At 40.2% G+C, this 12185-nt stretch overlaps 1 protein-coding gene across 1 annotated transcript; it reads left to right on the top strand.

The window, feature by feature from the left end:
• Positions 1-4549: 4549 nt before the first annotated feature.
• Positions 4550-10640, top strand: zgc:153372 (arsenite methyltransferase). The gene is made up of 10 exons (XM_021587822.3): positions 4550-4882; positions 6809-6939; positions 7287-7437; positions 7664-7800; positions 7944-8013; positions 8171-8252; positions 8476-8607; positions 8750-8892; positions 9601-9684; positions 9880-10640. The coding sequence occupies exons 1-10, from the start codon at positions 4772-4774 to the stop codon at positions 9979-9981; spliced, it is 1143 nt and encodes a 380-aa protein (XP_021443497.2). The 5' UTR covers positions 4550-4771; the 3' UTR covers positions 9982-10640.
• The last annotated feature ends 1545 nt before the right edge of the window (positions 10641-12185 follow it).

The raw sequence follows: 12185 nt of genomic DNA, 5'->3' as shown, positions 1-12185 counted from the left end.
GGCTTCATCAACGGTTCAGAAATCCATATTCCTCCGTAAAATCTCACCAGAAGGAACAGGTTGATGGTTTCAGCCATGGTATTCTCATTTTCCTTATGCTGTTTACCTCAGGTGACTATTTTTCAGGAATACTCAGGTATTTCAATGTATTAATTTGTTCTTGTATGACCAGAATGAATACCTATTTTGTTTACAAACTTACGAAGAAGATTGAAAGCTATATTTATTATTTATGTATACAGTAACTAAGATACTGTTTTAAAGGTCTAATAACTGAGGATAGCTTCATATTATCTTTAGAAAAGCATTTGAAGCATTTGACACAGAGCATCAGTTTTACTGAGTTTCTGTAAGGCTATTAAGACTCTATGCAAATGGCTCTATCAAATTGAAATATGGCACCTCACCTAGATTTGAGTCAGTTATGAACAAATTCTTATTTTCAATGAACAGTGGGTTAACTGTCTGTTCAGGGGCAGAACAACAGATACCTTGTCAGCTCTGGGGTTTGAACTTGCAACTATCCGGTTACTAGTCCAACCCTCTAACCACTAGGCTACCCTGCCGCCCCAGAGAGCCAAAGAGAGGAATTAGGCAAGGTTGTCCTATCTCTCCGTACCTGCTTTTATTAATCACCCAACTTCTTGCAAATTCTTTAAATAATAGTCCTGTACAAGGTATTTCCATAGCTGGTAAAGAAATTATTATAAGCCAGCTGGCTGACGATACTACACTTTTTCTGAAAGACCCTAACCAAATTTCCATATCGATCAATGTGATACAATCCTTTTCCAAAGCATCTGGTCTATATCTAAACATTAATAAATGTGAACTCATGGCTGTCAAAGATTGTGTGACACTTTCATATTATGGTATTCCAGTAAAAGAAGAACTTACATATTTAGGCATAACCATTACAAAGGATCAGAAGTCTAGAGGCTTACTAAATGTTAACCCTCTTATTAAAAAACCCCAGAAGAAACTAAATCAATGGCTACAGAGGGACTTATCTTTAAAAGGTAGAGTCCTAATAACCAAGGCTGAAGGTATCTCTAGACTAACATATGGTGCTCTATCTTTATATCTTGACAGTAAAATAAGCAAGGAGATAGACCAGATGCTTTTCAACTTTCTTTGGAGAAACCGTACCCATTACATTAGGAAAACTGTTGTCACGAACACTGATGAAAATGGTGGACTGAATTTTCTGGACTTAACTACTTTAAATAATACTTTTAAGATCAATTGGATAAAACAATTCCTAAGAAGACCCACTTCTATCTGGAATTTTATTCCTCATCATGTCTTCTCTACTTTTGGTGGCCTTAACTTAATGTTGTTTTGCAATTATAATATTGACAAAGTTCCAGTGAAACTTTCTGCTTTTAATCTGCAGGTTTTCTTGTCATGGTCCTTAATTTATTCTCCACACAGATATTATATATGGAATAATCGGGATATATTGTATAAAAAATACCTCTTTGTTTTTAGAATATTTTCGAAATAATATCCTATTGGTGAGCCAACTGCAGAGGGTATTTTACTCAGTTATAAAGAGTTCTTATCACTTTACAAGGTCCCTGTAACACCTAATGATTTTGCAATTGTTTTAGATGCCATTCCCTCAGGTGTTGCTTTATTATTCAGGAACGTGTCAAGACCTGACCCTCAGAGCCTACCTTCTATTGACCCTGTTGACTCATCAGTAGGAAAGATTTGTTTCTCTTTTGGTCCATTCAACAACAGAGAGATACGAACCTTGTTTCAGCAGGATGTTGTATGTCATGCCTTATTGGAATGGATTTATTGATAATATCTGTTGGAAAAAAGTTTGGATGTTGCCACACACATACCTACTTGTTAACAAAATTAGGGAAGTTTCCTTTAAAATTATTCATAAATATTATCCTGCCAACCACTATATGAAGAAGTTTAAGGAAAACATCAGCTCAAATGTCTCCTTTTGTAATGACCACCCAGAAACAGTGCTGCATCTTTTTTGGCATTGTATTCATGTAAGAAAACTGTGGCAAGATATCAGCAGATTTATAATTGAACACATTTATGAAGATTTTACACTATTGTGGAGAGATGTACTGTTTGGATTCTTTACATACAATAGAAATAAGCTGAAACATTTTTACGTAATTAATTTCATTATTCTTTTGGCCAAATTTCATATACACAAATGTAAATGAACATAAACATAAAACCACATTTTCGTACCCTACAAAAAGAAATTGAACTGTATTTTAAGACGGTTAAATGCTCTACTAACAAAAAAGCTGTTAGAATTGTAAGTATATGCATGTCCCTTAAGGTCCTTGTGTAATTGTAATGTGATACTGTACCCCCTAGCTCGATTGTCCATTGTTTGTAATCTATGTATGCTTGTGTTCCCTCATGTGCTTTATGTATTGATTTGTTGTTAATAAAAATAAAGAAAAACACTATTTCTGTACTTTGGGGCCCAAAATGCAATTGTTCAGTAAATTGGCGTGGCTTTACATCGTTTTCAGATTTGAAGAAAATGGCAGAAAATATGCAGCCGATTTACGAGAGCACATACAAATTCATTGCTTTAACTAATTATGACAAATGTTTAGAAAAGGTTGAGCAATTTAATAAAGTAATGGCTTTTCAATTAAGTTACCTTACACCTTATGTTGGCTGACAATTTGTTTGCTACGCTGTCCTTATGAACCACATAGCAGTATGTATCGGTATGTTTTCTAGCTACCTAACGTTAGCTGGCTACTTATACGTCAAACTTGCCAGTATATTGACTATAGGCTAACTACCCAACGTTAATTGACTTGATTATTCCCGTCATGTTTAGCTTAGCTACGTGGTATAATCGTGCGATCCCAATGGACTTTTTAATTTTTTAAATTTTATTTCACCTTTATTTAACCAGGTAGGCTAGTTGCAACTGCGACCTCATTTGCAACTGCGACCTGGCCAAGATAAAGCATAGCAGTGTGAACAGACAACACAGAGTTACACATGGAGTAAACAATTAACAAGTCAATAACACAGTAGAAAAAAAAAGAAAAAAATAGTCTATATACATTGTGTGCAAAAGGCATGAGGAGGTAGGCGAATAATTACAATTTTGCAGATTAACACTGGAGTGATAAATGATCAGATGGTCATGTACAGGTAGAGATATTGGTGTGCAAAAGAGCAGAAACGTAAATAAATATAAACAGTATGGGGAAGAGGTAGGTAAAATTGGGTGGGCTATTTACCGATAGACTATGTACAGCTGCAGCGATCGGTTAGCTGCTCAGATAGCAGATTTACAGGATGCAAATTTCTGCCTGAAGAAGCTGGCCTTTGCTTTCCTGACTGACTGCGTGTATTGGTTCCTGACTTCCCTGAACAGTTGCATATCGCGGGGACTATTCGATGCTATTGCAGTCTGCCACAGGATGCATTTTTTGAAAGGAGCATGCTTATCTAAAATGGTGAGGAAGTTACTTTTAAAGAATGACCAGGCATCCTCAACTGACGGGATGAGGTCAATGTCCTTCCAGGATACCCGGGCCAGGTCGATTAGAAAGGCCTGCTCACAGAAGTGTTTTAGGGAGCATTTGACAGTGATGAGGGGTGGTCGTTTGACTGCGGATCCGTAGCGGATGCAGGCAATGAGGCAGTGATCGCTGAGATCCTGGTTGAAGACAGCGGAGGTGTATTTGGAGGGCCAGTTGGTCAGGATGACGTCTATGAGGGTGCCCTTGTTGACAGATTTAGGGTAGTACCTGGTGGTTCCTTGATGATTTGTGTGAGATTGAGGGCATCTAGCTTAGATTGTAGGACTGCCGGGGTGTTAAGCATATCCCAGTTTAGGTCACCTAACAGAACAAACTCTGAAGCTAGATGGGGGGCAATCAATTCACAAATGGTGTCCAGGGCACAGCTGGGAGCTGAGTGGGGTCGGTAGCAGGCGGCAACAGTGAGAGACTTATTTCTGGAGAGAGTAAAATCTATGAAACTGGAAACACTTATCTCCCTCACTAGCTTTAAGCACCAGCTGTCAGAGCAGCTCACATATTACTGCACCTGAACATAGCCCACCTATAATTTAGCCCAAACAACTACCTCTTTCCCTATTGTATTTATTTTATTTATTTTGCTCCTTTGCACCCCGTTATTTTTATTTCTACTTTGCACATTCTTCCACTGCAAATCTACCATTCCAGTGTTTTACTTGCTATATTGTATTTACTTTGCCATCATGGCCTTTTTTTGCCTTTACCTCCCTTATCTCACCTCATTTGCTCACATCGTATATAGACTTGTTTCTACTGTATTATTGACTCTGTTTGTTTTACTCCATGTGTAACTCTGTGTCGAACTGCTTTGCTTTATCTTGGCCAGGTCGCAATTGTAAATGAGAACTTGTTCTCAACTTGCCTACCTGGTTAAATAAAGGTGAAATAAAAAATATAAAAAACTGTACTGCAGGAATGGAATGTAAGTTGCAGAAAATAGAGGTTGTGGTGGCAGCTGCAGAGAGGTATTTGGGTGCGTGAGACGTGACATCAGAAGAGTTACAGGGTGTGTTTAAGTGGTGATGTCCCATCCTTTCAGGTTGTTGTCACGAGGTAGGACTAAATACATTTAAATAGTGGAGTATGGTATTCATTATTATTTGTGAGTGTAGTGTTAGATGGTAGGGTATTTTATTTGTAGAAAAAATAGATCAGCAAAGTATAAGAGAGTTATACTCCAGTCTAGTAGGTAGCGGTAATGCAACATTTATTCAATGCCAACCGCCGTTAAACCTCGAAGAAGAAGGGTTTCAAAGTTCATCCTGAGTCTGCCTCTAAAAAATATTTTTGTCAACATGTCAACACAAGTCCATGACAATGTCAAGGTAGGTTTGTTTTGAGACCCCAACCATGCATGTAGCTACACATTATTAAAGGTAGCTAAAGAAAGACGTTGTTTTGATCTCCTAGAGTACCTACCATGGTACCTACCCTCAGCCTAGGTATGTGTAATAAGTGTTGCACCTTGTTCCCTGCACCGATCTTTCAACACAACACCGCGCAACATGTTGTCGCCATTGTCTTGCAGTAATTGTTCTACACATTTTGAAAAGAAAGCAAAAGGTTTCAAAATATTACGTATTTTAGCGCTAACAGAGGAGTGGACAGCTACAGTACTTTCCCCGGACATTACCCCACCACTCTGTCCGCATTGCTGTGTCCAGACCAAAAGTAATCAACATTAACATGGTCAAATCAGGCTTCAAATAACCATTTCCTCCGTGACTCCTCCGGTCATTATGTCAACAAAACAAGTGCATGACAATGTCACGGTAGGTTTATCCTTACGAAAAAAAGATGCCGTCACAGTGCAGTAACTGTAGTTAGAGTGCAGTATGCTGCAAATACTGCGTCCAAAATAACTGTTTTTGGCTACAGTAATTTATTCAGCAATTACTGCGTCCAAGACACTCCAGTCGACTGCAGTTTCAAAACTGCAATCTTCTTTTGTAAGGGTATTATCATATTTGCTATCAGAATAATGATTAGGGCAGGCAACCCTTTTCCTGGTATACTGCAGGATTTGGGTCCAACTAGGCACCACACCTGCCCAGCTGAGCTAATTGATCAGTTCAGTGATTGCTTAAATTCAACACACCTGGTCATCCAGGTCGGTTAAATCAAAAACATGAAGTGTCTGAGGCACTCCAGGACCAGGGTTGCCTACCTCTGGGTTAGGGGATTGGCTCTCCAGTCCCAGGACACAGGTTCCAATTCGCAACAATATCATATCACGTTGCCTGGGGAGCAGACAGGTGAATTTAGAAATTGGAAACGTATTCCACATGGTCTTGGGTGATTTCTTTGAAACAGATAAAGCCTAGTCCTGAACTAAAAACCAAACTCAATATTGAAAGTGATTTTTAGTCCACGACTAGGTTTAATCTGTGTCCGGAGACTACCCCCATATTCAGCTCGTCAAGGGCTTGATTTATTATTATTTTGATTTATTTAACCTTTATATATCCAGGTTAGTCTCATTGAGATAAAAATCTATTTTTCAAGAGAGACCTTGTTCAACCAAGACACCTGCTGGGGGAACAATGTTTGAGACAAATATCAGATATACTGTAACATGTCTGTACAGTGTTTTTGACGTAAACACAAATACATTTCAATTACAGAAACATACAAATGTCATAAAAAATCTATCATATATACCACCGCATCAAGTCCTAATGACAATCACATTCCTCAGTAACATGTGAGTCAACAAAAGTTTTAAACTCCTCCAGGGAAACAAGATTCTGGGGTTTCAAGCTGGTCTGGAGAGAATTCCAAGACCACGGAGCTGATTAGCTTAAACACTTTTTGACATGATCTGTTCTGATTTTAGGAACCGCTAAAAGTAAGTAGGAGTGAGACCATATCTGGTATTTATTTTCAGACTTTATTAAGAATAAAAATAGTGTCAGTTTTACCAAAACTGCCTTAGATCATAATTCATATAGTATAGCAATGTTTAAGCCTATGTAGAGTCAACGAAGACTAGCCAACAGTGTGTCAGATGCTTTTGGTTGGTAATAAACCTAAGAGCTGCATGATACATGGAATCAAGTACAATCAGGGTAGTGCTTGAGGTCTGCATATAAATTACATCAGGGCATTGATGATCATGTCCAATTAAATGGGTGTGCTTGTTCAAGATCAGTGGAACAGTTGTTGGGGACACCTAAGGACAGAGAGGTTTGGGAAACACTGGTACCAAGTATTTTAATAGTGACATTTATATATTTTGATCTCTTCCTCAGCAATATTATGGTTCTCGCCTGGAGTCCACCTGTGATCTGCAGACTAGTGCTGCCTGCTCTCTACCCTGCAGGCCAATGCCCAAGAGTGCTATAGAGGCCCTCAATCTCGTTCACCCTGAAGTAACCAAACGGTATGAGGATGACAATGATTCGACTGCTTCTGTTGAGAATGTATCTATTTGTATAATGATAGAGAAGTAGAATACATTCATTTCCAACCAATATACATGAATAAAGACTAATATTGCAGCAAATGTGAAACTGGTTAGGACACACTCTTTGTTCCAGATTTAGCAGACACTCTTATCCAGAGCGACTTAGTTAGTGCAGTCATCTTAAGATAGCTAGGTGAGCCAACAACATATCACAGTCATAGTAAGTACATTTTTCCTCAATAAAGTAGCTATCAGCAAAGTCATTGCTAGCAAAAGGGAATAGTGTTCGTTCACGAAAGGCTATATATATAATTTTGTTCTAGGTTTTTTGGCTGTGGCCTTCCTGTTCCAGAGAAACTTCAGGGCTGCAGAATCTTGGACCTGGGCAGCGGTTCCGGCAGAGACTGCTATGCCCTCAGTAAACTAGTTGGCGAGACTGGCCATGTCACAGGCATTGATATGACTGAGGAACTGGTATGTATAGCACCTAGACCAATATATCCACTCACCCTATATCGTCAGTAATATAACAATCATTCTAATACATTGGTGTGCGATACTCTGCTTTCTGCTGTGGTATGGCTCAGTTGGTAGAGCATGGTCCTTGCAATGCCAGCATCATGGATTAAATTCAGGCTGGGGTCATCAATACAAAAATGAATGTGTAAAATCGGCTACTAAATGTATTTTTTGTGCTCAGATTCTAGTGTCCCGTAAATACATCCCATACCACCAGGAGAAGTTTGGCTTTGAGAAACCCAACACCACCTTCCTCCAGGGGAATATGGAGAAGCTAACTGCAGCTGGCGTTGAGAATGACTCTATGGATATCATAGTGTAAGTTGAGGAACAATCATGTTAATTTGCTATCAAAACAATGAGTCCTTCTTTCTCTTTTGATCGTTTATCTGTTTTACTGTGTCATGATCTGTTGGGAAAGTGAACAAAAATCCCCTTCTTTTATCTACTGTTTCTTCCAGGTCAAACTGTGTCATCTGTTTATGCCCTGATAAGAAAACGGTTCTACGTGAAGCCTATAAGGTCCTCAAGGTAAATAGTCCACCACACTGCCTATTATCATTGCATAACATGATTATTAAAAAGAGTATCCCTGGGCTTTTAAAATACAGATGGCAGTGACTGTGTCTCCTGAAAAGTACTCCTTTCTTTGCCCGTGTCTCTCTCCCATCTCTCCTGTGTGATATAGGAGGGTGGTGAATTGTACTACAGTGACATGTATGCCAGCAATGTTGTTCCTGACCACTTAAAAGAGGATTCAGTTCTGTGGGGTAAGTGATCAAGTTGCACCTTCCTAGCAGACAAAGAATGTTTGGTAATGCATATTCTGCTTCTGTAGAAAAGCCTATCTCTTATCTTAAATATTTTTCAGATTCGGTCTCATTGGTAACATCTCAATATACCCTTAAGTGGTTTCGCTTGACCCGAGTGTGCCGTGCAAATTGTAGAACTGCACTTCACACTGATGATGTTTTCTTTTGTGTTTTGTGATAGGTGAGGGAATGGGCGGTTCCCTCTATTGGCGCGACTTTATCTCATTGGTCCAGGAGGTGGGCTTCAGCACGCCTCACCTCATCTCAGCCAGTCACATTGAGGTCCACAACTGCGAGCTCAAAAAGAAAGCAGGTAAGGCTGCTTACTGTAGGATGGAAAAGTATACACTTCTCACGCTAACCTAACTAATAGCACATTTATTAATGTGGTCTAGAAGCATTTAGTATAAAAAATGTAAGCCTAGTCAGTCACTTCCATTTCCAATGTGTTGCAGGTGATATTAGCTATGTGTCTGGCACTTACCGGCTCTTCAAGTTGCCCAAAAAGCTTGAGATGTCAAGTGCAATAGTGACCTACAAGGGGACAGTGCCTGACTACCCGTGTCAGCTGGAGTTTGACTCCTCCCACTGCTTCAAGGTATGTTGGTAGGGCTCTCCAAACCTTTTCCTGGAGAACTACTGTTCTGTAGTTTTTGCTCCAACCTCAATCTCGCTCACCTGATTCTAATAATTAGCTGGTTGATGAGCTGAATCACGTTAGTTACAACAGGGGTTGGAGTGAACCTACAGGAGGGTAGCTCTCTAGGAGCAGGGTTGGAGTGAACCTACAGGAGGGTAGCTCTCTAGGAGCAGGGTTGGAGTGAACCTACAGGAGGGTAGCTCTCTAGGAGCAGGGTTGGAGTGAACCTACAGGAGGGTAGCGCTCTAGGAGCAGGGTTGGAGTGAACCTACAGGAGGATAGCTCTCTAGGAGCAGGGTTGGAGTGAACCTATAGGAGGGTAGCTCTCTAGGAGCAGGGTTGGAGCGAGCCTACAGGAGGGTAGCTCTCTAGGAACAGGGTTGGAGAGCCCTGAAACACAGCATAATAGGACTACCCTCACCTAAGCAATTCTCATAAAGGCAGCATTTTGGTTAAGTAGCAAGGTCATGTTGTTCCCTTATTTTATGAACAATTGTTTTACTTGTGTATGCATACCAATACAGTAGTTGGTATGGACCACTGATACACTCACCTTTTATACATACAAATGGATTCCACACTACTTTAGGTCAATGCACAAATTGTGTGGGTTGCCTAATATGTTAAGTGGATGTATAATAAACCCTGTGATGTTGTGCTGTGCAGAAGGACGTGGCGCTGCAGGTGGATGGGGAGATGGCTGCTATCCTTCAGTGCTCTCGCTTCTCCCCGGACTTCTGCATCCAGAAGGTAGGTACCACTTTACAAAGGTAACACCTTATAGCTCTGTAATAGCCATGTAATTACAATAGTAACATGGTACCCAAAAGCAATCAGGGACTGTATTAATATTTTACAAATTATTATAGGAAATAAAGCTACTCTGCAAATACCTCAACTGGCATTTACTGATGATCATTTGAATCTTGAACTGTCCCTTTTCAGTACGGCCACCTCAGCCCGTTTCTGCTGGCCGATAACCTGGGCTCCTCGGTGAAGCAGTGCTCCAAAACAGGCAAAGCTGCAGGAGGCTGTGGGGAGACCTAACTCACTACACCTGGATGACATCATATCCATGAAAGACCCTCCTCAGAATGACAGGGTGTATGTCCCAATAGTCTCTCCTTCCTCCTGAAGTGTGCACTCATTCATTACTTACCACAAATGTAAAATCATTGGATTGTTGTTGGCCTGGGCTATTGGGAGTTTCCACCATATTTCTTATACCAGTCATTTCATAACAGTGTAGGGATGTGAACAAGTGCACTTGAAGGAGAGGTTATTTGGATCACCCAATGTGACAGAAAAGACGACCATTTTGATGTCTGTACCTATGTAGCACAAATTATATAAAAAGGGTTGTAGTGTTTCTTTTCAGACTGAAAAGCCTACTATGCCTTGAAATACTATATTTTTCCTCCCATGTCCAGCTCATAGATTTAAATGGCAATGGTTATTTTATTATGTGACATTTGGAGCATTACCTGGATAATACATGAGACTGTTGCCTATATACTAACTTATTTACACACTGATGTGGACGCCTAAGGCCCGCCCAGTCATTCAATGTAAAAATTACATTTGTAAAAAAAGACTTGTCTTGTTAAATTCTCAAATGACATGCACACAGGCTGAAGGTCCCACCAGCCCATACACATAGATCACTTGACAAACGCACAAAAGATAAGATAAATAATTCAACAAAACTGCCAGTTTCAGATATTTATTTGTATCTAGGAGTATTCTGTGTGTGGTGGCGATTTTGGGCCTGGCTGATGTGACCCACATTACTTAAAACAGTCCTAGAAAGATGCTGAGTGTCCGACTTGGAATTCCGAGTTGGATGACCATTCCGAGTTCCCAGTTGTCTTGAAAGCTCAGAAGTCAGAGATTTCCTAGTTCACAGTTGTTTTGAATGCGGCAGTAGCCAGACTAGCAGAGTTTCCACTAGTTACCACAGCCATCTTTAGTCATGATTAGATTATATTTTAGATTAGTTTAATAGTCACATGTACAGGGTTGCAGATGTAATTACAGGCTACAGTGAAAGGGGGAGAAGATAGCTGATTTAGTGTTGGCTATTCAGCAGCCTGAAGGTCTGGGGGTAGAAGCTATTGGCCAGTCTTACAGTTTTTGCCATGATGCTCATATTCTGTCCTCGTCTGAGTGATTGAAACGGGGGAGAACAGGCCATAGCTCGGGTGGCTGGGGTCCCTGAGAATCTTATTGGCCTTCCTGCAACACTTGGTTTAGGTGTCCTGGAGGGCAGGTTGAGTGTACCACCCACTGCAGCGCCTTACGTTCCCTAGTGGTGGAGTTGCAGCCAGACAGTTTGCTGGCTGATGGTGTTCCTGTGGAACACTGTGAGGGCCCTCAGGACATGCTGAATTTCTTCAGCATCCTGAGATTAAATAGTCGCTGTTGTAAAAATGTATGAAAACTAAAATGAGCTTTTGGGTCTTAATGTTAGGGTTAGTAGTGTGGTTAAGGTTATGTTTAAAATCTTAGCAACCAGGAAATGGCAGAGGAATTTCTGCAAAGTGCAACTTTATGTGTTTCCCTTAAAGGCTTACCTTAATAATAATGTTACCTTACCTAAGGGAATTGTTTAAGGGTATTGCATATAGTCCCTCAAACATTTCTGAAGATAAGGTAATCATTTAAGGGTTTAAGGTTAGAGTAGTGCAGAAGTTGTCATATGCTGAGGCAGTGAAGAAAGTAGAGGAAGATGGGTCAAGGGAGAGGGATCCTGAGAGGAGTGGTGTGAATAGTAGATCTGTACCAGTACAGAGGGATAGGCCAACAAGTGATATGTGTTTCAGTAAGATTGGATTTTTAGCAGTTATAGTAATGGTTATCAACTACTGCAGGGATGGACATAAGTCGCAGAAAATTGAGATTGTGGTGGCAGCTGCAGAGAAGTATTTGGTTGTGTGAGAAGAGTTACAGGGTGTGTTTAAGTGGTGATGTCCCATCCTTTCAGGTTGGTGGCATGAGGTAGGACTAAATAGATCTAAATAGTGGAGTAGGGTGGTGTTATTTTTATTTTATTTGTTAGATTTTCTTTTTAGATGGTAGGGTATTTGTTTATTTACAGTGCCTTGCGAAAGTATTCGGCCCCCTTGAACTTTGCGACCTTTTGCCACATTTCAGGCTTCAAACATAAAGATATAAAACTGTATTTTTTTGTGAAGAATCAACAACAAGTGGGACACAATCATGAAGTGGAACGACATTTATTGGATATTTCA

This window comes from Oncorhynchus mykiss, chromosome 27, assembly GCF_057628025.1.
Source record: "Oncorhynchus mykiss isolate SJ-2025 chromosome 27, ASM5762802v1, whole genome shotgun sequence".
Taxonomy (NCBI): Eukaryota; Metazoa; Chordata; class Actinopteri; order Salmoniformes; family Salmonidae; genus Oncorhynchus; species Oncorhynchus mykiss.
The sequence above is the reverse complement of the archived record's forward strand: the minus strand, read 5'-3'. Positions and strand labels throughout refer to the sequence as shown.